Source organism: Ammospiza nelsoni, chromosome 2 (genome assembly GCF_027579445.1).
Source record: "Ammospiza nelsoni isolate bAmmNel1 chromosome 2, bAmmNel1.pri, whole genome shotgun sequence".
Taxonomy (NCBI): Eukaryota; Metazoa; Chordata; class Aves; order Passeriformes; family Passerellidae; genus Ammospiza; species Ammospiza nelsoni.
In genome coordinates, this window is record NC_080634.1 from 32,851,779 (window position 1) to 32,872,490 (window position 20,712).

A 20,712-nucleotide genomic window follows, 5' to 3' on the forward strand; every position below is an offset into this window, starting at 1 on the left:
GGAATGTGCCTTTCTTTCCAGTGTTTCTCCTGTAAGCATACCTGTTTCTACACTGTAATAAATCTTTGTGCTTCCCTTGTTCTTGCTTTTAATTGTGCCAAGGAGAAAAAGTTCCTTGGAAGCCTTATGGTATTACCTTCTTTAGGCATGGCAGGGAATATCACATCCTATGCCTGTTCTCTTGGCAGGTCTGTCCCAAGCCAGGTGGGAGTACAGCAGAGGACAGTGGTGTGACAGCCAGGAGCAGAGGAGGGAATACTTAGGAGTATGTGACAGTCCCACAGACCTTCACATCATTAGGTTTTGTGACCTAATCCTAGACAGGGGTGAGACCCACAGACCTTGGGAGGATTGTGGTGAGGGGCAGGGGACAAGGCAGGACTACAGCCTGAGCCACCCCTCCGGGGCCTTGTGCCTCTCACCCAGCTGGGGAGAGCACAGTGGGGTCACCGCAGCACTTGGAGTTCCCCAGGAGTGAAGGGGAACCCTGCCAGCAAGAGACTGGTGTGGTGCCAGAAGCCTCTCAGCACGGGGGAGGAAAGGGGCAGCTGAGAGTCTCCTACCGAGCACGGATGGTGACAGGGAAGCGCGTGGCGTCGGGCACGGCGCACTCCGTCTGCACGGACACGGCAAAGGTGGCCTCGCTCATCTGGGGAGGGATGTGGTACCTCAGGATGGCCTGTCAGGACAGAAAGAAGCTGGATGGCAGAGAATAGCAGGGTTTTCTTTGCTGGAGAGTATTCTTGGCTAGACTCGTATTGGTGTAAGAGAAAACTCGACTTGGCTGTCTTGTATTGGTGTAAGAGAAAACCATGTGGCAGAAGCAGAGGTTCTGCTGGTAGTGCACTGCTCCTGGTGGATTTCTTGGAGGAGAAGAGCTGCTCTGGCTGGATGGAGATGATCCAGATTTCATTTGGGGAGTAGATGTTACCTTCCTGCTGCATCACAGTTACCCCAACCAGCCTTGAAAGCCAGATTCTTGCAAGTTACTACAGCAGTTTGTTTTCACGGTTGGCTAAGTAGCAAGGTAAAATGTTCTCTGGCTTTCAGGGCTTTTCACGAGACAGACTTTTTCTTCCTGGCTGGGCTTACCTGCAGGAAAAGACACCCATGGCCCTGCACACGCAAGGTATAATCTTGGGCAATGGCTGGCAGCTCCACTGTCTGCAGCAGCAGGCGATTGCTTTTGTCTACTTGGAAGTTTTGGCTGAACCCCTTGGAAGTGAGAAAAACCTGAAGATCAGGGCTGTCCTTGCTGAAGATGTTGGCTGCATACAGGGCTAGGGCTTCCAGAGCAGCAACCGTGTCCTGAGGAAAAAGAAAAACATCAGGAAAAGTGAGATTCCTGCTTCCTATGCATGCCCAGACCTTAGCCTTTTCCTCCCTCATACTGCAGCCACAGCACAATAAGGGTTGAACTTTTCCCTTTGGCTTTTAGCATGGGATTATCCATAACTCCCAGGATCTGTAAAACCATACACCCTTTTAAAATGGATTAATTTTTCTTTTTTTACTATGGGCTGTTAGAACCCATTGCTCTCAAAAAACCAGCATCAAATATGATGATGATGATGGCTCAAGGGGATTACCTGGGTTGAAGCAAAGCCTCCATATGGGTTTTGCTGCTTGGTGAGCCAAGACACAATCTTGGATGCCTTTTTGATTTCATCTGACGACAAACTTGACTTTGTAAGGTGAGCCATGAGGATACTAGATGTCAATTCCACATCAACAGATGGAGCCCGATACCAAGATAGGGAATCTTCTTCCTGTTTGGACTGTTGACTCCAGAATATTTGGTCATCTAGAGGTGGAGTGGGAACGTTAATGGAATGTGTAGCTGCGTCTAGTGACTCTGGAGTTTTACTTAGCCCCTGTATATAGGTACTAAACAAACATGTACATTGGACATAATGCAGTTGGACAAGATACACGTGCATCTGCTGTTGCATCCCTGTTTGCTGCCCACACCCGGCTTTTTCCAGCAACACCTTTGGCTTGCAGGCTGGGGAGGAGTTCCACTATATCTGTGAAGCTCCCCTGGTTTGGGTGACTGGGAGGCCAGGACTGTGAGATGATCCATAGAGACAATGTGTCTCACAGTGTGGATATAACCTGGCACGGCTTGGCAAACTGAGGCTTGGATAGACAAGCCCTGGATTCCCCACAAAGCTCTGGCAGTATCCGTCCCCCCATACTCCTTCCCTCCATTCCAGTGGTGGTTCAACCCAGGGATTTCCACACAGTTCTGCCAGTGGCCCTCCCTCCTGCCCCAGGGTCTGTGGTACCTGATATTGTGGCAGCCTTATCCAGTCTTTTGAGGATTTTCTGCCTGAGGGCCTTGTCCCCTGCCACTGCGAAGGCGTTTGCAGCCAGTGCCAGGCTGTAGAGGTTGGGACTGCCAGTGTCAGCATGGACCAGGTCCCTTATACACTTCAGAGCTTTCCCCACAACTGGGTCCTAGGATACAATTGAAAGCACTCTTGTTACGGGCAGGGTGTTTGGGAAGGGAATGCAGATTTCAGTGTGCAGAAGAGGATGGAAACCAAAGGCAGAGCCCAGGCACTGCCTGCAAGAGGCTGCGCACACAGCCCACTCCTGCTGCAGATACTCACGGAGTGAGGCATCCCCGAGCGGATGAGAGCTATCACAATCACAGAGCTCAGCCCCAGGCCTTCCTCCACTGCACCCTGCAGACACCACAAAACACAGATGAGGGATGCTATGAGAAGGGAGAGGGGAGTTTTTCAGTGCCTTCTGGTCCTCTAGCAAATGCCAGCACAGGAAACAGTGCTGGCCCTATTCCTTCTCCTATGGAAGAGACATGAATGGTATCCACTTTTAAAGGTCCTGCTTACCAGAGGACTTCTCTGCCAGGGTTCCCCAATCTCCTCTGGGCAGCTGATTCCCTCCCTCTGCTGAGCACACTTCCCTTTCTCCTCCCAAATGTGATATTTTCAGTAGCAGATTTCAATGCCAGGAGGAAGTGATTTTCCCACAACCCCGCTGCAAGGTGGCGAGTCTTAGCCCTTGAGATGGAGGTAGGGCAGGGCACTGTTTCAGTTCCCAAGTGCACATCATCAAATGCAAACCTTCATCATTCATAACTTGAAAAAGTGCCACAGTGACTAGGCAACCCTGAGTGTCACCCAAGGGTGACCCTGGGCACTTGAGAGCCTTCCTCCTGCAAGAGTTCATTTGTTCTTGGCACCTAAACTGGACTAGAAAGTGAAGGAGCTCTGAAGTACCTAATGAACCACCATTGACACACATCATACCATCAGACCATTGTTGAAGAGCTTCCCCACACTCTTGAAGCAGCCAGATGGAGTCTGACTTTTAATCAAGGCACTGGCAGCATCCTTTATGTTTTGTTCATCTATGTGGATGAAGTCCCGGGCTTGGCTGAAGGTCTTCAGGACAAGAGCAGTAAGCCTAGAGCCAAGGAAGGAAGGAGGATATAGAACTGAATTGTCACTTGATGCACGTCTCTAAGAGGAGACAGGAGTCTCTGTGTCTTCTACTACATTCTGCCTGTAGAAATACTAGCAGGCCACAGCCCCTGTGCAGATGGAGAACTGGAAGCAGTGCACATGAGCCCAAGAAGCTTGAGGTCAGAGCCATGTGCAGCAAGAGAGAGAAAATTCAATTCTTCAGACCTTCAGAGCTCCGCTAATTTCAACAGGGTGCTTTGCTGCACTGGAGGGCTGACATTTAGTGAGCTCACTCAGACCCATTCCCAATCCTGTCTGAGCACCATGCATTCTGAAAACCTGTAAAGAAGGTGCCTTTGCTGCCAAGTTTTCAGAATCAGTCTTGTTTATGGTGCTCAAGAACAAAAAATCCAACAGGGGTACTTCAGGTTAGCTCATTGTCACATTTGACTAAGAGGTGTCCCATAGACTAAGAGGAAGATTTTGTATATTTATCAAAACAGATAAATAGGGAAAGTGATGGCATATTGGGGAGGGTGAAACCTGGCATGACATAAATGTTATGGAGTAAGAGATGGATATTGCTCTGGTTTCAGCTAGAGTGGAGTTAATTTCTTCTCAGTAGCTGTTACACTGCCGTGTTTTGGATTTGGCATGAGGACGGTGTTGAGCGAACATCTGTGTGGTGCTTAATTTCCATCTGGGCTTAAGACATGACACCTTCCAAAAAGTCTCAGGAGTAATTTCTGTTCAAAACCCCACACCTTCAGACTGCCTCAGTTTCCCCAGACCAAAATCCAAGCCAGCTTGAGCCTTACCAGGTCAAACTTTTGCTCCTCAGTTATGTCTGGATATTGTTGCTTACCAAGTGTTTCCTGGCTCGCTTCCTTCCCCAAAGGCACTGTATGAGCCGTCTGTGTGCTTGTACAGGAGCTGCTGCTGATATCCTGCAGGAAGAGGCTGGGGATAGTGAAGATGCTGTGTGCCTGTCCTGTTCTCCAGGAGCCAACCTGCCCCACCAATCCTGCTGATCGTTACACAGAGCATTATCTCTGAGGAATTTAGCAGAGGGGTGCCGTGTACTGCGTGTTCCGCTGACATGCAGAACTGACTAGCCTGATTTACACTGCTGCAATTACTATGATGCCAGGCAAGGGATGCTGCACACATCCTGCTCAGCACCAGGCCTCTGCTGAGGCTCCTTCCACACAAGTACTGTGGTGGACACCACCAGCTTAACAAGTAGGAATTCACTCACCGCTTTCCAGGTAGCCAATGGCCTTCTGTTTGATTTCTGGAGTCAGCTGTCCTGTTTCTTCAAGGTATCGTGTGATAAACACATTTGGGGCAAAATGAACCATGTTCTGCTCACCACAGCCACTAGACATCTGGAGAAGCTCATCTATGTTGTCCAGTGCTTTTCCCATAATGTCACCTGTAGGACAGAACCACAGCTTTGGAAGCCATATGCATTCTTGCACATAAAACAACTCTGGTCTCGGAGATTCTCCAGGTAACCTGCTAGGACTGATCTCAGTTCACCTCTGCTCATGTGATGTCTACAGACTGCAGGAATAGCGATTTGCTACTTGGCTGTCTCTCCCCTGGCTTGGTGAAATTATACATCCATCCAGTGCCACTTGTATAGGAGAGACAGCATACTGCTCTGGAAGACAGCATCACACCTTGCTGTACATATTCCCTTTCATTACTTTGTTTGCTAAAGAAGACACAGTGGCACCAGACGTCATGTGCATGGCAAAATATTACTTCCCAAGACTCTTCTAAAAACTCACCTAAGAAAGAGATGTGGGCTCTCTCTGACCCAAGGACAGTGTTCTCTGGCAGAGTGAAAGAGATTGTCTCTGAAGCTGAAGTTCCTGCAAACAGCAAAAACATCAGAACAACAGGCATGAGGAAGATGGCAGAGTCACAGGTGTCCCCCAGGAGATGGTGTAAACAGGTCTGGGACCACCTCATCTGTTGGTGAAATCAGCATTCAAAAGAGAGGATCAGACAGAGATCCAGCCACCCATGGATGAGGGTCTGTGATGTGGTTAGGCTGTGACTTGATGTTGCCAGGAGATTTTAGTACTGGGTAGGGCTGAATGGCTTTGCCTACCCATAAAAGCTCCAAGATCCCTGACTTTCTGCTCCCTCCACACCTTCAGAGAGTCCTAGAGTTGTTCAAACATCACACTGCTTCCATCTGATCTCTCTGTTCTGTGCATAAGCACAGCCCCAGTAAGACAGTACTTGGGGCTCTCTGCACCTACCTTCAGGGCACAGGAGTGAGGTGTGGGTCTTTTCCTCCAGCTGCCCCTCTGCCTGGTGGGGAAAAGGCTGGTCAGCTCAGAAAGGAGAGCAGTAAAATCAGAGACCAGCTGTGCAGCACCCCACCTTTGTGCAAGCACCTTTTCCATCCTCGTGGGCCTTGGCAAAGGGCTTCACACAGACGGCAGAGACATCCATGCCAACAGTGAAGTTGTACTGGGAAGCAGGTTTCTAAGCTGCTGCATGGCCTTTGACCCCACTGCCCTGCCAGCAAGCAGTTCTGACATTTCTGTTCTTCCTTCCCAGAGCCACCCACCAGACTGTCTTGAGCCCAACCCAGCCCCAGCCTCGCCAGAGCCCTGCAGTGCAGCCTGACCTTCACCAGCAGGTGTTTAACCACTGTGTCCTTCCCTCCTGACTCTGGCACAACCGCTGTACGCTCCGTGCAAACATCTTCCTGCTCCACCGCCTCGGCAGTGACAGTGAAATTCACCTTCCCTAAAAAGTAAAACATCAGGAGGCTGGCTGGCACATCTTGCAGATGTTTTAGTTTGCTCAGCCTTGGGCTGCTCACTCATGTTTTGCACAGAAGGCTAGTCTCCCTTCCATCCCAGCTCTGGGTTCCTCAAGCAGCTCTACCAGTGCTTCCCACCCCTGCCCCTCCCTTCATCCCTTACCTAATTTTGTAGCCTTCACATCCCAGGAAAATGTTTTTGCTGAATCGGGGCACAGGCAAACAGTGAACCTGACATTTTCATGAAGAAACTCAAAATCCCTGGAGTCCATTAGGCTAAGCTGGAGCTAGAGGTGGAACAAAAGGGAGTTCAGGATACAGAGCTGCTGCTGCTGCTGCTGCTGCTGTGTTTTTCCATTCGGGTCCTTGATTCAAATAACAATCAATCCCACAAGCCAGGGATGAGTGTTTTGATGGGCTGTTGCAGTATCTGTGGGATACCAGCAGTGTCCCACGGACATGCAATCCACATTTGTAAGGTTTGGCTTCTGGGGAGGGATAAACTGGTCAGTGATATCTCTGTGTGGAACTAAATTGAATAACTTCTTTGGTGTCCTTTGCCAAGTGCCTAAGCAGGCAGCCCCTCTGTTTGGGTCTCTATTAGTAAAGGAGTTCCCACACATTCTTGTGCTCCAAAGCATCCTGGAGGGAGCCACTCACCACCATGCACTGCTCCAGATAGCTGAAGACTTTGACCTTCAGGGGAAATGACTCTCCCCGGAAAACAGAATAGGGCAGAGTGAGTTCCACGAAGAAGGGCTTGAAGCTCCGCAGGTTGGTGGTCTCTGAGATTCCCAAACCATGGCTCTCTGAGGTGCAGAAGGTCATGGCTCTCCAGTCTGTGATACTGTCAGGTACTGTGACAGCTAGCTCAGCAGCCCCTGAATCACTGAGGAGAAAACAGAGTGGAAGAGGTTGTCCCCATCCTGGATAGATTTCTCTTGGGAAGACAAATGCAGAAATTCAGACTATGAAATGGAAGTGCACGTGAAGGCATGAGAATTCCTGGCAAGTAGGACAGAGGTATGGGAAGAATAGCAAATAGGCAAGGAATGACTTGAGAGGAAAATGCAACCCAAAATTTGATTCTGAGCAGTGCTGCACCTGAAATTCTTCTTTTGTGTGGGCACAGAGGGCTCACAGGGGTGTGTGTTATACACCCAGTCTGTGCCATGGAGTATAGTGTGACACTTCCTATTGGGAAGGTGTGGAGACAATGGAACATGTCTCTTCTGAGGTGCATATTGACAGGACAAAAGGTAACACACAGCTGGAATGTGGGAGATTCTGACCTGACATAAGGAAATACCATGAGGATGGTCAAATATGGAAACGCAGTTTGAGGAATCTCCATCCTTGGGGATACATAATACTTTACTACAAGTTGATCTAACAAGACCTGCCTCGTGTAGAATGTTGAGCTATGGATCTGTGGAGGCCTCTTACATCCTGCAAGAGTGTGTGATGTTAAATTCCTAGAAGCATTTGGAAAATCTCAAGCAGAGACAGGAACTGAACAAAAACTCCATTGTCCTTATCCACTTCATACCTCCCTCCTTTACTTTGTGCACAGAAGGCAACAATGCCCTGTCTCTGCTCCTCCCCATTCCCTCTACTGTGTCTGGTAGAAAGTCTGTACGCCTGTGGAGCCACAGCCTGTAGTTACTCACTTGATGGGAACCAGAGTCCAGATGAATGTCTCTGGGAACCAGGTACGTGCTGCTGCTGACTCACTGCCCAGCTCGGTGTGCTCTGCCTCAGCAGCTTCAACAGCAGCATCTGCTTCTGAGTACAAGCTCTCCAGGTCTGCCAGCTCATCAAAAGCTGTTGGGAATACGAGCATTCATTCAAAGGCAGAGCAACTGTGAAACCAGGATAGAGTCCAGCCAGGAAAAGCTCAGTTCTCCTTCCCTCGACTCCCAGCCCAAACCCCCTTGTCCTATCCAAAATGCCCTCAACTTCATTATTGTCTTCCACAAGACTACCCAGAAGGCCAGGGGGATTCCAATGCATGTGCTCCTCCCCATGAGACATTTTACCTGCTCACAGTTTTGTTCTCATTCCCTGCAGAAAAGCCTAGATACTCCCCAATGCCAATCTTGGTTCATTCTCTGGTTTCCAAAAAGACCTCTCCTAGTCTCACAAACAGATTTCTTTCCTGAGACAGATGCCCCATTTCCCTCCTTGACCATATTATCTTCCTGCTCACCAGCTGAATCTTCCAAACAAGTTCAAACCCTGCAGCCACCTCTCTGCCCCTCCAGTGCTCTGGACACACACTCCTGCCGGGGCTTTTCCCTTCTCCCTGTGGAGCACAGCTCCTGTACAGCCTCCCACTCATGCCTGTAAGCCATCCCAGCTCCTAAGCACACTGCATGTTCAGCTGCCCATGTGCAGCCTATATGTTACCCGTGCTCTCCAAAGAAACAGGAAAAATGGACATGTACACATGTAGTCGTAGTCAAAAGTGGTCTGGGTGCGGCATTCAATTGGAGACTTGATTTTAAGGCTGGTTAAAAATGTTAGACCTGCATTCTGGAGGAAAGAAGGGGACAAAAGAAGGCATATTTCTGTGGAGGGGTTGGTGTGTCTGAGGGTCTGTCTCTTCCCCCTCCTCCCAGCATACCACAGCTACTCTGTGTTGTTTGCAGGTTGTGCACCTCAGCACAACCTGCAAATTTATATCAGGCAAGAAAGCAGAACTGTCCTGCTCCCAGAGCCTGGTCCTCATGCCAAAGGACTGTGGGGATGACCACTTGCATGTGCATGCCTGTACACAAAGTCATTATTTTGGCACCACAGTTTGCTGCCCACCCTGACCCAGACTTTTCTTTATCATTCACTGCCATTCCTTTCTACTGTTCTTTCTCTCCTTTTCCTGGGCTCCCCTTTTCTCTCAGGTGCTTTGCTTCTCCAACCTCCAATTTTCTCTGACACAGGCTGACAATCCACACTGCTTCCAATCCATAGAAAGTCTAAAGGGGGCCAGTGGGGAGTTAAGTTCTAGGAATTTGCCTGATCAATGGGAATTTATCATGCTGGGAGGACAGAGTGTCATTGATCTTTTAGTTCAGAAGCTTGGCAAATTCAGATTGTGAAGTCACCAGCATTTACAGGAAAGACAGTCTGTAAAGCTACCCAGTGCTGACCTGGGATACAAAAGGGCTTGGCTCAGCTCTTATATTTCAGCCTTTCTGGAAATTAGATTTACCTTCAGAAGTTCATAAACATCTGGTTGGGACACTGCATAAGAGTATCTGTTGTACATGAACGGTGACATCATTCCTGGTGAAGGGGTGGTCTTAGAGGCACCAGTAATGCCCAGGCTCTTGTGGATGGTGCAGTAGTCACTGTAGATATCTGTGAGGGTGCTGAGCTGCTCCTGAGCATAGCTGAACATATTATACACCTGCAGAGAGAGAATGAAAACAGTACAGGTCAGTGTAAGAGGTGTGAAGATTTTCATTTCTATCCAGAGATTTCCTGTGACCTCAGAGGCCAAGGTCAGGTCCTGCTTGTCACAAAAACCCAGCCCCAAGGGGTTTTGAATTTTATGGAGAGCCTCCACAAATTTTGGATTCATAGCACCAGAGAAGAACATGAGCCCCTCTGGGGTATGGCTGCATAGCTGTGGCCACTTCCAGCTTAATAATTGTACCTGTGAACTGAATGCAAACACTGAGGACACCTTCCCTGCATGGGAGGAACATTGGACAGCTTCTTGTCTGACTGAAGACACATCCTGGATCCACCAAGCCAGCGTAAAGAGGCAATTCAGGTGTCCTTAAACCAAGGTCTAGAGGAGAAAAGGAACCCTTCCACTGCCAGTACACCACCTAGAGCCCACTCTGTGAATGGAAGGACTGTCTGGTTCATGTGAGCTGGAACAAAGACATGGAGCCTACCCCATGCTTGGCTTTTTTCTTTTTTTTTAACGTGACTTTTTTTCAGACCACTGCCATGTATCAGTTCAGGAGATGGATGTCTCTTGCCTTCTTCTTGTCACTGTGGTAAAGCACTGTAAGTTTAACCAGGATGTGACTTCAGGCTGTAGCTGGGGACGACTATGGGTTATTCTAACAGAATACACCCTCTAGACACTGGAAATTTTGGCTGGTGTTTGATGTTGGCCCTCATTTTTTCTCATTAAGCCATGCCCTGTCCCCATTCAAGCACTTGTTGGTATGTCCACCGTGCCTTATTAGCCAGCAAAGGTCAGCACTGGAGTGACTCACACTATCCCTGGACAGCTCAGCCTCTGGCCTCAGGAGAAGGACACTTTTGTCAACTGCACGGATGCTGCACAGGGAGCCTGGTGCAGCCTGCAAATGGACCTGGACAGTCGATCCTGGGAGTGCCACTGCTTCTGAGAACCCAAGCTTCACCTGAAACAGCAGGAGAAAGGGGGGCTGCAGACACTGAGAGACGAAGGAAAGGGGAAGCTGTGGTTATTGGATTCTGCTGCATATCTACTGCCAGTTTGCAGATCATTATCCACCCTCCAGCCTACCTGCCCCTCTGTGTTTTGTGCACTGCTTACATGGTTCCTGAAGCAGCTGGAGACTTTCAGACGCAAGGTGTCAGCTGCCACTTCTCCCTCAGGGAAGGCAATGTAAACAAAGAGGGTAGCCATGGATGAAATGAGGTCAATGGGCAGAGTGATGTTGAAAGACCCACTGTACTGACCTGAAGGATGAAGGAAAAATTGAAAAAGTATGGCAAGGTGCAAGGAAGTCTTCAATTCAAGAATGACAGCAGCAATGTGCTCTTCCTCTGTAATACTTCTGTACAGATTCTTGCATAAAAACTATTCTGCCTTGCTTCTGGGGAGGCCACAGCTAGGCCAGGATGGAGGTTTTTATAGCAGCAATCTTGTATCATGACACACCTTGGCAACAGTGAGAGTTGGAAGAAAAATGAGTCTTTCCACTTGAGCTCAGAAAGACTCCATAAGTTACTTTGCCATTTTCCTGCTTGGTAGATAAACTCTGACAGTTTCATCATTTGATCAGAAAAAGAAAAAGAAGGAAATTAAAAGACAGAAAAAAAGATAGCATATTTCCTATAGGTTTTTTGTGCCACCTCTGTGGTTTCCTGTTAGTGTCAGATCTCTTTTGTCTCCTTCTCCATCTAGGCTTGAAAGACTTTCTCATTGGATCCTTAATCTGTTCCTGGCAGTTAGATGCCCTTACCTGACGGTGGATCAAGAAGCACTGTTGTTTGGCCATGATGCACAAGGGACCCTCTGGCCATAACCTAAAGGGTAATGAACAGAACGAAGGGTTGAGAGTGCCTTTGCTCCACGTTTCTGGGCTAGCAAAGGGCCCTGTGCTGACACAGACCAGGCGCAGAGCTGAGCCCGCTGGCGCTGCCCGCACTCACCAGGTGGTAGAAGTGAGGCCTGGCAGCCCGGTGGCCCAGCTCTGTGGCGAGTATGAGGTAGTGCACAGTGACCTGCTGCACGTCCCCACAGGCTGGCACTGCCTGCAGGGGCTGGATCCTCACCGAGCTGCGGCTGGAGGAGTAGAAGGCCCTGAGTGGGAGCGATGCAGTGCCGTAAGACACCTTCACGTTCCGACCGTTTGTGTCCTCCGGCTGGGACTTTGCCTGTGGCACAGAAAAAAGTGTCTGAGGATTTCCTACAGCTCTTCATACACCAAAACCAAGGCTGACTAAACAGTGGGCTCTGAACTATCCCAGCCTAGGGTGTCTACTTCCACCTGCACCAAGTTCAATCAGTCCTTTTCTGTGGAGCTTGGCATTTGCCTGCTGTCCCACACTCTGGGATAACTAGTGCCTAAACAGGAGCAGGGAGCTGTATGCTGCTAGGGCTTTAGCTGAAGTCTGAAATTCTGCCATGCTGCTGCTACCCTGGGAGCAAGCCAGATCATTTGACTATGTGGAGTGGTTTATCAGCCCCTGGATCAAACCACTGAAGCCTTTGCTTCTATCTGGTATATTTGGTTAAAGTATTAGTATGGATCTGCCCTTTTAATGTATTTCAATTCTAATGATCTGCTTAGCTACAGACTGGTTTGCAATAACTGGTTCCTAACCTGTAGTATAACTTTACTGCTGTTGTCCCATGCTGATGTCTCTAAGACGAAGGAAGCCATCCCAGTGTCATCTGTGAGGTAGGTCTTGGTCTGCTTCCTGCTCCCATAGGACACTGTAAGAATCACCTTCTTGTTCTTCAGGGGTGTCCCACTGGCACTTCTGAGTTCCAGCTGTAACAATGCAGAGAACAGTCAGAGAGTTGGAGGCCTCAGGATTGAAAATCCACCTCTCAGTAGAAGTCCCAGTCCCCCTCTCTGTAAAGGGACTCTCAGTGTGAATTTTGACATCTCCAACCCTTCCCCATTTATGTAGCAGCCATCTCATCTGGCAAAGCCACAGATCCTGCAGTCATACCTTTGGATAACCTCTTGGTAGATATGTCAAAGGAGGGACTGGGACAGAGGATTGTGCTGGCAGCTTTGGGCAGCTCAGAACAAGGGGACCCCTGGGCACTTCTGTGCCTACCACCTGCTTGGGCCCAGCCACTGGGCTTTCCATGTTTCTTCCCTTTTCACTCACATTTCCATAGTAGGGAGCTCCTTGCTGATAGTAGTAGCTCGTCCCCCAGAACTGGAGAGTTGTGATATCAAAAGTGACCTTGCAGTTTTCAGTGGTGTTGAACTCCACCCCTGGGAAAGACAGGAAGAACATGCAGGTGAGCAGAGTGTCTAAGCAGGCATCAAGATTGGATAAACTCAGTTAAGGGGTGGACTATTACTCACAGGGCACTGCAGTTTCTCCATGCAGCTTCAGGAGTCATTCAACACACACGCACTCAGCTAGAGTGCCTCCTACACTCTGATGTGACAGAATGACAGCAGTCTGTCTGGAGGTCTCTGTCAGACACTTCTCAAACACTCTTTCCCACTTTAAGAAGGTCCAACTCACAATTGTCCCTTTCAATTCTCCTTCCCAGCAGTCACTAGAAGGCAGCATTTTTCCTTGCCTTTCCCATGTCAGCTCTCAGCCTGATGTCTCCTCCCGTGTGCCCATCTGAAATCACTGCAACTGTTTGCTAAGTGAATGTGTGTCACTGCTTCTGGCAAGGGACCATGTAACATGTTCTTTGCAGGAAGAAAAGGAAGGCTTTGCAAAATCTTGTGAGAGTGGGAACCTTAGAAAAAACATTATCTCCCTATCTGGGATGTAGAGATAAATCTAATGAGGAGCTAATAACAGTACACAGTTAGGGCCTTGGTTATGTCTAGTTGCTCTGAATAACATTTCATTCCAATGGACTGTCCTAAAATGTGGTTTATAAACAAGATAACCTGTCCTGGCCCACCTCTGTACACTTTTAATTTGATGAGAGGACAAGAGAAAGCAGCTCTTGCCTATCTCTGTCAAAACAAAATGACTGCCAGAGCAGGAATCATGACTGGATGAACTCAATTGTCTTATAGATAAAACCCCGAAGACAAGTACATTTTACGAGTGTAAAATAGAAGATTTTCTACAAAGTGTAAAATCAGTTTTTTTCTACCTGTTCCACTTTCTTTCAGAAAAGCCTCAGCCTCCAGATTGAAATCATAATTATCACCATGCTTCCGGTGGAAAATCTTAGTATTCACTTCAGTGGAAAAGCAGCCATCCTCATTGGTCTGGGAATATGAAATTGTATTTGTTAACCAATCATGAAGGCAAAAAGAGTGTTCTGTCCCTTTGCCCTCTCCCCTCCCTTCTGCAGGAGGGGTGGGTGCTCCCGTGCTCACCTCGCCACTGTAGTCCTTGCAGATACTGCGCTTGCCTTTGGAGGACCTGCGGTTATAGCGGATGTGTTTGCGGCACACCACGGCCCTCACGCTGCCCTGCACTGCCTTCCCATAGCTGTACCTGGCAAAGGGAGCACAGAGGGCTTACACTCACACAGAAACACTGCCTCAGGTGTGAGGCATGTCAGCTTTACCCTGTGGTTTGCAGCCACACAGCCCAGCAGCCTGCAGTATATTCACAGGTCATCGGCTCAGCAGAGGAGGCCAAGAAGTACAAATGGCCTCATCAGATTGAGGCAGAAGGCACTGCTGGGCGAGTGCTCTCCAAGCCAACACCAGCCCCAGCAGGCAGGGCTAGGGGACACTGTGCTGGCCACGAGCTCAGCCATTATTCCTACAACCCTGTCACTAACAAATACAGCAGAGGTGCTGTATTGTAGGGCACAGGCTACATTGAGGGAATGCACTGTCACCTTCAGACACACAGAGAAAGTAGGGAGAGACAATATGGAGAAAGGTGAGAGTCCAGGAGGATTGCTTGGCAAAGGATGACAGGGTACCAACTCTTGGGGTGAGGGTAGGGTTGGCAGAGAACATTTTGAGCTCAGTTATTGATGGCTGTGCATTTTCCAAACCAGTAAAAATGCACCTTCTGCCACGATAAGTCAGCTCACATGCCACAGACGTGGAGAGGGAAGTTTTCCTCTAGGATGGTGACCACCTGAGGCATCTGGATGGAGACACTGAACTTGGGCAGCACTGTGTGAAAGCAAGAGAAAGATAATTCAGTGAGAATAGAAATACTTAATTTGCTCCAATCCTCCTAAAGTGGTTGTTTACAGAAAATAAAATCTCTCCTTTCGTTCCAGCACATGGCCTGGTAGGAATACATCAACAGCCCAGTTAGGAGAATGGGACAGCAGCAGGCAGCTTGAGTCTCCTCCCCAGAGCACAGCTGTGGGACAGTGTCTCAGTCCCATCCTCAGGACATGGGGGAGGAGGAATCCAGTGGGCCTGGGTGAAGGTCAGTGATTACACCTGTGGGCAGGCAGCTGCACTTCCCAGGAGACAGCACAACCTGCACAGCTGTTCACAGCTGCATGGCCCATCCAGCTCTGTGTGAGGGGGTGCGGCTGGAGGCTGGCAAAACACCTTTCTCTGCTGCCACCAGCTTCCTGAGACACTTACCATACTCCTCCACCCTGAAGGTGCGTGTGAGGCCGGGCACTCTGATGGCGTACTCTCCAAGCGGTGCTCCTGCAGCCAGCGGGAAGGACAGATCCACAATGCCTCCCACAGGTGCAACATCCAGCCACTGTGCAATTCGGTTCCCCTTGGGGTCCTGCACAGGTGGAGCAGAGACTAGTTATTTTCCAGTGCAAAACGACTCTTTTGCAGGATGTCCAAGATACCAGGGCATGGTCTGACCACATATTCTCTTGTCCTGAGGGCCCAAGTCTATGGCACAGCAACAGTGCTCAGGTGAGCCCAGGCTCAAAGAGCAAAGGACATTGCTCCCTGTCTCATTGACAAAGTAAATCTATCATATCATTGTTTCCTGGTGGCACTGCCATCTCTGACTGCTGCAAAGCTGTTGTTTACTGCCTGCCTGTCTCACTAAGAGAAAGAAGTGGTCCTTCAGAGATCTCTGTGGTCACCTGAGCTGCCACAGCCCACAAGGTCACTGTAGAGAAATTCCGCCTAAGGCACAAGCTACTGGGGAGTGATGTCTTGAATCCCCAGGAAGGAATGGGGAAATGAGTCCAGGACTCCATGCAGGGGAGCCATTGAGGCCCAGTCATGAAGGACAGTGCTCTCCCAGTGCTGGTTCTGGGAGGGTAGGGTGTAGAACTCCAGGTACAGCCACACTGCCCAGCCAGTAGGAGCTTTGTGATGAGCTGATGGGATTGCTCCCATTCATCCTGAGGTAACTGACTTTCTGCATCAATATTTCCCAACCACCATCTCCAAACCTGTGTCCTCCCCAAGGTGAGAAGAGTTCATCACTTACAATAAAGTAGGAGCTTTACCTTCAGTTCCACCAGGCGCTGCTGTGGGGAGGAAACAACAGTCACTGGCAGGATGCTTTCAGATAAGTTACGTCCACCTCCCTGGTATTTTTTATTTCCCCAACCATCCACCAGTCTTCTCTAAGCAATTCCCAGGGACTGCCCATAACCCATGAGCAGCTGCTGTCTTGCAGGTGGTGCCCAACACTGTTTGTAAGCACCAAAAGCAATTTTGAGACCAGCTGTACACACATCTCCTGGCTGGGCCAAGCACTGATCTAGAAGACATGCAGGCAGCTCATAACATTTCCAGACTTCAGGCATCTTCCCTCTTGACTTACTGTTTCACTGCTGGCAATGAAGTTCTGATCCAAGGTCACAATCCGCAACTTGACTACAAAACAAAAGGAAAACAAGACTGGTCGAAATGAAATCAAGGCTCTCAATAGTAAATAACAAGAACACATGGCTAAGAAAGATGTGTGCATGTGCTTCACTGAGAGGGTGTGGGCAGCAGATAGAGCCTTCCACTCCTAGGCCTATGCCCAAAGCCCTGCTAGGAGCTGGCAGCCTGCTAGAAAAGGTGTGAGGAGAGGCAGTGTGGGGCTTTCTGGGAAGGCTGGCAAACAGCATTTTTCTGGACAGTGGGCCTGTGGTGGGCCACTCAGTCTTGCCTGCAGTGAAGGCCATCCCAGTGCAAAGTGTGGAGAGGCATGGGCCCAACAGCTGAACCCTGTGGTGATCCGAGCTGTGCAAGGGCAGTGGTGGGACCTATGGGTCTGCAATCCTCACCTGAGGAAGTCTGTGGGGAAGAGAGGGGTTGAGAGCCCTGACAGACAGACATGGCTTTGACTGGAGCAATCATGAGTACAACACTGTGGCTTCTAAATCTTTTCTAACACATCAAGGAAAACCCACAAGCCCTGTTCACAGCGGCATATGGCACGCTGACACAGAAGAGAGATATTCCCAAACTCCTCTAAGCCTAGAAGTGATGTAGCCATCTCCCTTCCTGAGCAGGTCCTGCTCAGAGGACTAGAGAGTACCCCACATTTTGCAGCCTGAGGACCACTCTGTCTCTCACAAGACATGGCATTCTGTCCATACCAATCTGTCCAGGTTTGTACACAGGTTTGTCTGTCTGGATAAAAGTCTTCTTGTCTGCATGCTTGATTAGGACTTTCTGTTTCTTCTGGAACTCTGAGTTGGCTTCCATGACTGTGATAACAACAAAAGCCACTTCCTCAGGGTTTCCAACAGGAGGAGGGACCTGCAGGTATAGTTATAACCATCATTCAGAGTGGATCCCATTCACTGATCCCGAGGTTTTTGGAATAACAATTATGATATAACTTTTGGGTTGCTCTAGTTTTTCTTGCCTGAAAAGAGTTCACAGAACATTTCAAAAAGTTTTCTAGAAGGGTAAAATATTAGTGGGGCTACATAGCAGAAAGGACACTGGCAGATCTATGCAGGCTGGAGCAGAAGATTTACTGGCCAGTTAAGATGTCCTCATGGGAAGGCACAACTCTTTGCATTCCTGCCCAGCAAGAGCAGAACCCATGCCATATCCACCCTAGTGAAAACCCTGGAAAGTATCTTCCTCACCTGAAAGCTTGTGCAATGGAAGAAGGGGAGCTGAGAGATGGACTGAGAGATCAGAGTCTCATTCCCAGCTCTGCTTTGCAAGGTGACCAACACATGGATTGGGACTGCTTGATCTCTGCTGAGCTGGAGACACACTGTCTCTGAGAAGGGGTAGTAGAGCTGAGATGGTATTGCCACAGCATAGTTTCTGTTGGGAAAGAAAAAAAGAGAAGAGAGAGAAGAGTGAGAAGAAAGAGAAGAGAGAGAAGAGAGAGAAGAGAGAGAAGAGAGAGAAGAGAGAGAAGAAAGATTAAACTGACTTTCTAAGACAGCAGGTTTTGACCTGTATTTAGGTACTTCCTAACAGACTTCTGCCTTCTTCACCCCACTGTCATGACACCAGTGGGACATGACACTGTTCTCGTCCATGGGTACTGCAGACATTGATACTGAGGCAGTGCTATATGCTGTATGCTGCATGCACATATAAAATTATAAAGTGACTGCCTTACAAACTGAAAGTGAAAATAAGGTGAAGGGACCTCCCCATGTCATCCAAGGGATCAGCACCAGCTTGGCTTTCTTGCAGGTCTCCCAAGTCTTCAGTGTTTTCACGGAACCACACTACATTACCACCATCAGGTTTTTTTGGCTGGTTTTCCCACTGTTCTTGGGCTCAGAAACAATGCCCTCTGTGAGGGACCCAGTGTCCCAACTTCATGTCCCAGACACAGAAACTCATGAGCACCTTCACTTCAGCTCCTGACACTCTTGTCCTCTTTGCACTCTACTTGCTCTGCCACCCCTGTATCTACTCTGAGCTGCATCCATAACACCAGAAAGCTGTTCACACTTTGTTTCCATCTTTTACTGTACTGTATCACCTAGGACCAACAAAAAGCCAACATTCAAGCAGATTTCAAAATTCTTGTCACTGACTCCTCCCACTCACTGTCTCTGGACAGGCTCAGCCAGCAGCATATTTTGCAGGAAGCAGAGGGCAGGGCCTGGAAAGATCAGAAAAGCAGGAGGAAAGGAGATGACCTGCTGGCAGTTCTCAGCTGGAGCTCGGCACCCTGGCGAGAAGGAGTCAAAGTCCTGCTGGCCAGGAGCCCTTGACTGCTGTCACACTCGAGTGCTGCCAAGCTGCCTTGAGGATCTCAAAACACATAAAAACAACATTTTGTTTTTCCTACTTGAGCTGACTCATGGCACCTCCCACTTGCCGATTGTGCCAAAGGATGGGATGAGCACTAAAAATTCACTGCTTGAAACCTCCCATACCCTTCCTTGCTTTTAATGATCTTTTACTCTGGAACATTTTCTTACACCCCATTAACATTTCGTCCTTGCCCATGCCTTCTGAGCTATAAAAGTAAGAAAGAACATCTCTGGGTCTGTCATCCAAGGGTCCCAAGATCCAAGCTGGATCACAAGTCTGTGAAAAAAATTGGAATACAGGCAGGACAGCAGACAGCCTATTGAAGGAAGTGGTATTTCCCTAAAGCAAAGCTTCATGCTGAGGGTAACAGTGGCAAGCAGACAGCAGTAAAGCACATCCTTTGCATGGGAGCTTGTCAGCCTATGGAACAGGTCCTAGAGGAAGTACTCCCATTGGAGAAGGTTTTTAAAACTAGGCTTGTACACAGCACACCACATGCAGCAGGAGGGAACCCAGCTACAACCCACTGCCGTATTTTTCACTGTAACATCTACTGCTCAAGCACAGTCATGCTTCTGTTTGCACTTGTGCCATGGCTGCAAAAGCAAACGCCTTCAGAAAAAAAGCCAGAACGAGTTCACAAGCCAGGACATCACAGCAGTGTCTGCTGGAACAGGAGCTGCATTCCTGACAAAGTATAGGAAGAGAAGCTGTGCTGGGAATTGCCCTTGAGAGAGGTATGAGGAAAGGCGTGGTGGGAGCAGATGGCCAGCCAAGCCTGAACAAACACACTGCTGTACCAAGAGCATCCCTACCAGATACTTGGGCTCATGTTTGCTCACTTTGTAGACACCCAGCTTTGCTGGCTAAACTATTAAATGGTGACCTACGTCTCTGGGAAGAAAGGCTTAGCCCAAAGGAAACATGTTCTGGAACACAGTAGGAGATGTGAGATATTGGAAGGTCAGAATTAAGCACATGCAGAAAGCTGGCAGAGTCATTCTGCCTGAGTCCTTGCTGAAACACATGGTCTACATCAAAGGCACTAAAGGAAGAGCCAATTAGCAGGGGGAAGGTGGGGAAAAGGCACATGGAAATCAAGCAAAACCTTGGGAACGTGAGAAATTATGCCTCTCCAGAAAAACACACCTCACCTTAAGACTTCTGTCTCATTTCTGTCATCTACTGCCACCCCCACCGGGATCCCTCACAGACCAGAGCACATTTGCAAAGCAGTGATGTTCTTACAGCATTGCAGGCATTCCAGCCGTGCTAGGCAGGAGAAGGATGCAGCCCCACAGGAAAATGATCCTCCACATAGCTGAATGCCGGTCGAATTCCTCCAAGGAAAGCTTAGCCACTCCTCAATATCCCCTTCTCCCCTGCTCCTGCTCTCTTCCTTCTCCCCCTCATCCAGAGCCGAAGGAGAACGCAACTCCTGCCCTAACCAGAAGCCCGTTCCTCCCTTGGCTTCAAAACCAAGGTGGAGATCGGCTGCTCGTGGCTGGAATGTGGGCGGGAGAAAGGGGTGGCGACAGTGTTTACTGCCTACAAACCAGAGGCAGCTGCTTCCAGACTCTGTAAGGCTTGTCGGTGTTTCCCCGGGAGAGGGCTTGTCTGCCTTAGGCAGCACAGCTGCTGGCAGCAGCAGTACTTAGTTACTGTATTTTGGTACAGGGGCCCAATTTAAATAAAATTTTCCCCAATTTTTTACTGGGACGTCATCAGAAACATTTGGATTCAAATTAATTCTTTGTGATGTCCGTGGATTTTTCTCCATGGTTCTTCTTCTGTAGAACTTCTTAGTATTATTTGCTTCTTACTGAAATTTCACTCCTGCTGGTTGTCTTTCTGTTTTTGTCTAACTAGGTTGGACTTGAACTCAAACCCCATTTTAATTTTGGAGACTGACATGTGCTCCCAGATCAGTGACATACAGTGCTTTAACCCAAGGTTCATCTGC

At 48.9% G+C, this 20,712-nt stretch overlaps 1 protein-coding gene across 2 annotated transcripts in view; it reads right to left on the reverse strand.

The window, feature by feature from the left end:
- LOC132086257 (alpha-2-macroglobulin-like protein 1) overlaps positions 1-20,185 on the reverse strand; it is a 23,997-nt gene extending 3,812 nt beyond the window's left edge. Inside the window, exons 1-31 of one of the 2 annotated variants that reach the window (XM_059491786.1) lie at positions 19,998-20,185; positions 17,609-17,795; positions 17,108-17,270; positions 16,342-16,394; positions 16,022-16,039; positions 15,180-15,333; positions 14,666-14,750; positions 13,992-14,112; positions 13,763-13,880; positions 12,799-12,908; positions 12,279-12,449; positions 11,605-11,829; positions 11,415-11,478; positions 10,763-10,908; positions 10,458-10,607; positions 9,434-9,631; positions 8,670-8,757; positions 7,893-8,046; positions 6,883-7,111; positions 6,386-6,509; positions 6,085-6,206; positions 5,711-5,762; positions 5,231-5,314; positions 4,693-4,869; positions 4,300-4,381; positions 3,279-3,435; positions 2,616-2,690; positions 2,289-2,460; positions 1,590-1,804; positions 1,093-1,308; positions 564-679 (exon numbers count right to left, since the gene is read on the reverse strand). In XM_059491786.1, the coding sequence (XP_059347769.1) occupies positions 564-679; positions 1,093-1,308; positions 1,590-1,804; positions 2,289-2,460; positions 2,616-2,690; positions 3,279-3,435; positions 4,300-4,381; positions 4,693-4,869; positions 5,231-5,314; positions 5,711-5,762; positions 6,085-6,206; positions 6,386-6,509; positions 6,883-7,111; positions 7,893-8,046; positions 8,670-8,757; positions 9,434-9,631; positions 10,458-10,607; positions 10,763-10,908; positions 11,415-11,478; positions 11,605-11,829; positions 12,279-12,449; positions 12,799-12,908; positions 13,763-13,880; positions 13,992-14,112; positions 14,666-14,750; positions 15,180-15,333; positions 16,022-16,039; positions 16,342-16,394; positions 17,108-17,270; positions 17,609-17,795; positions 19,998-20,068 (4,097 nt within the window). In that variant the 5' untranslated portion in view covers positions 20,069-20,185. Of the gene's footprint in view, positions 1-563; positions 680-1,092; positions 1,309-1,589; positions 1,805-2,288; positions 2,461-2,615; positions 2,691-3,278; positions 3,436-4,299; positions 4,382-4,692; positions 4,870-5,230; positions 5,315-5,710; positions 5,763-6,084; positions 6,207-6,385; positions 6,510-6,882; positions 7,112-7,892; positions 8,047-8,669; positions 8,758-9,433; positions 9,632-10,457; positions 10,608-10,762; positions 10,909-11,414; positions 11,479-11,604; positions 11,830-12,278; positions 12,450-12,798; positions 12,909-13,762; positions 13,881-13,991; positions 14,113-14,665; positions 14,751-15,179; positions 15,334-16,021; positions 16,043-16,341; positions 16,395-17,107; positions 17,271-17,608; positions 17,796-19,997 lie in introns of both variants that reach the window. The other variant, XM_059491779.1, reaches the window with a different exon arrangement.
- Positions 20,186-20,712: the final 527 nt, after the last annotated feature.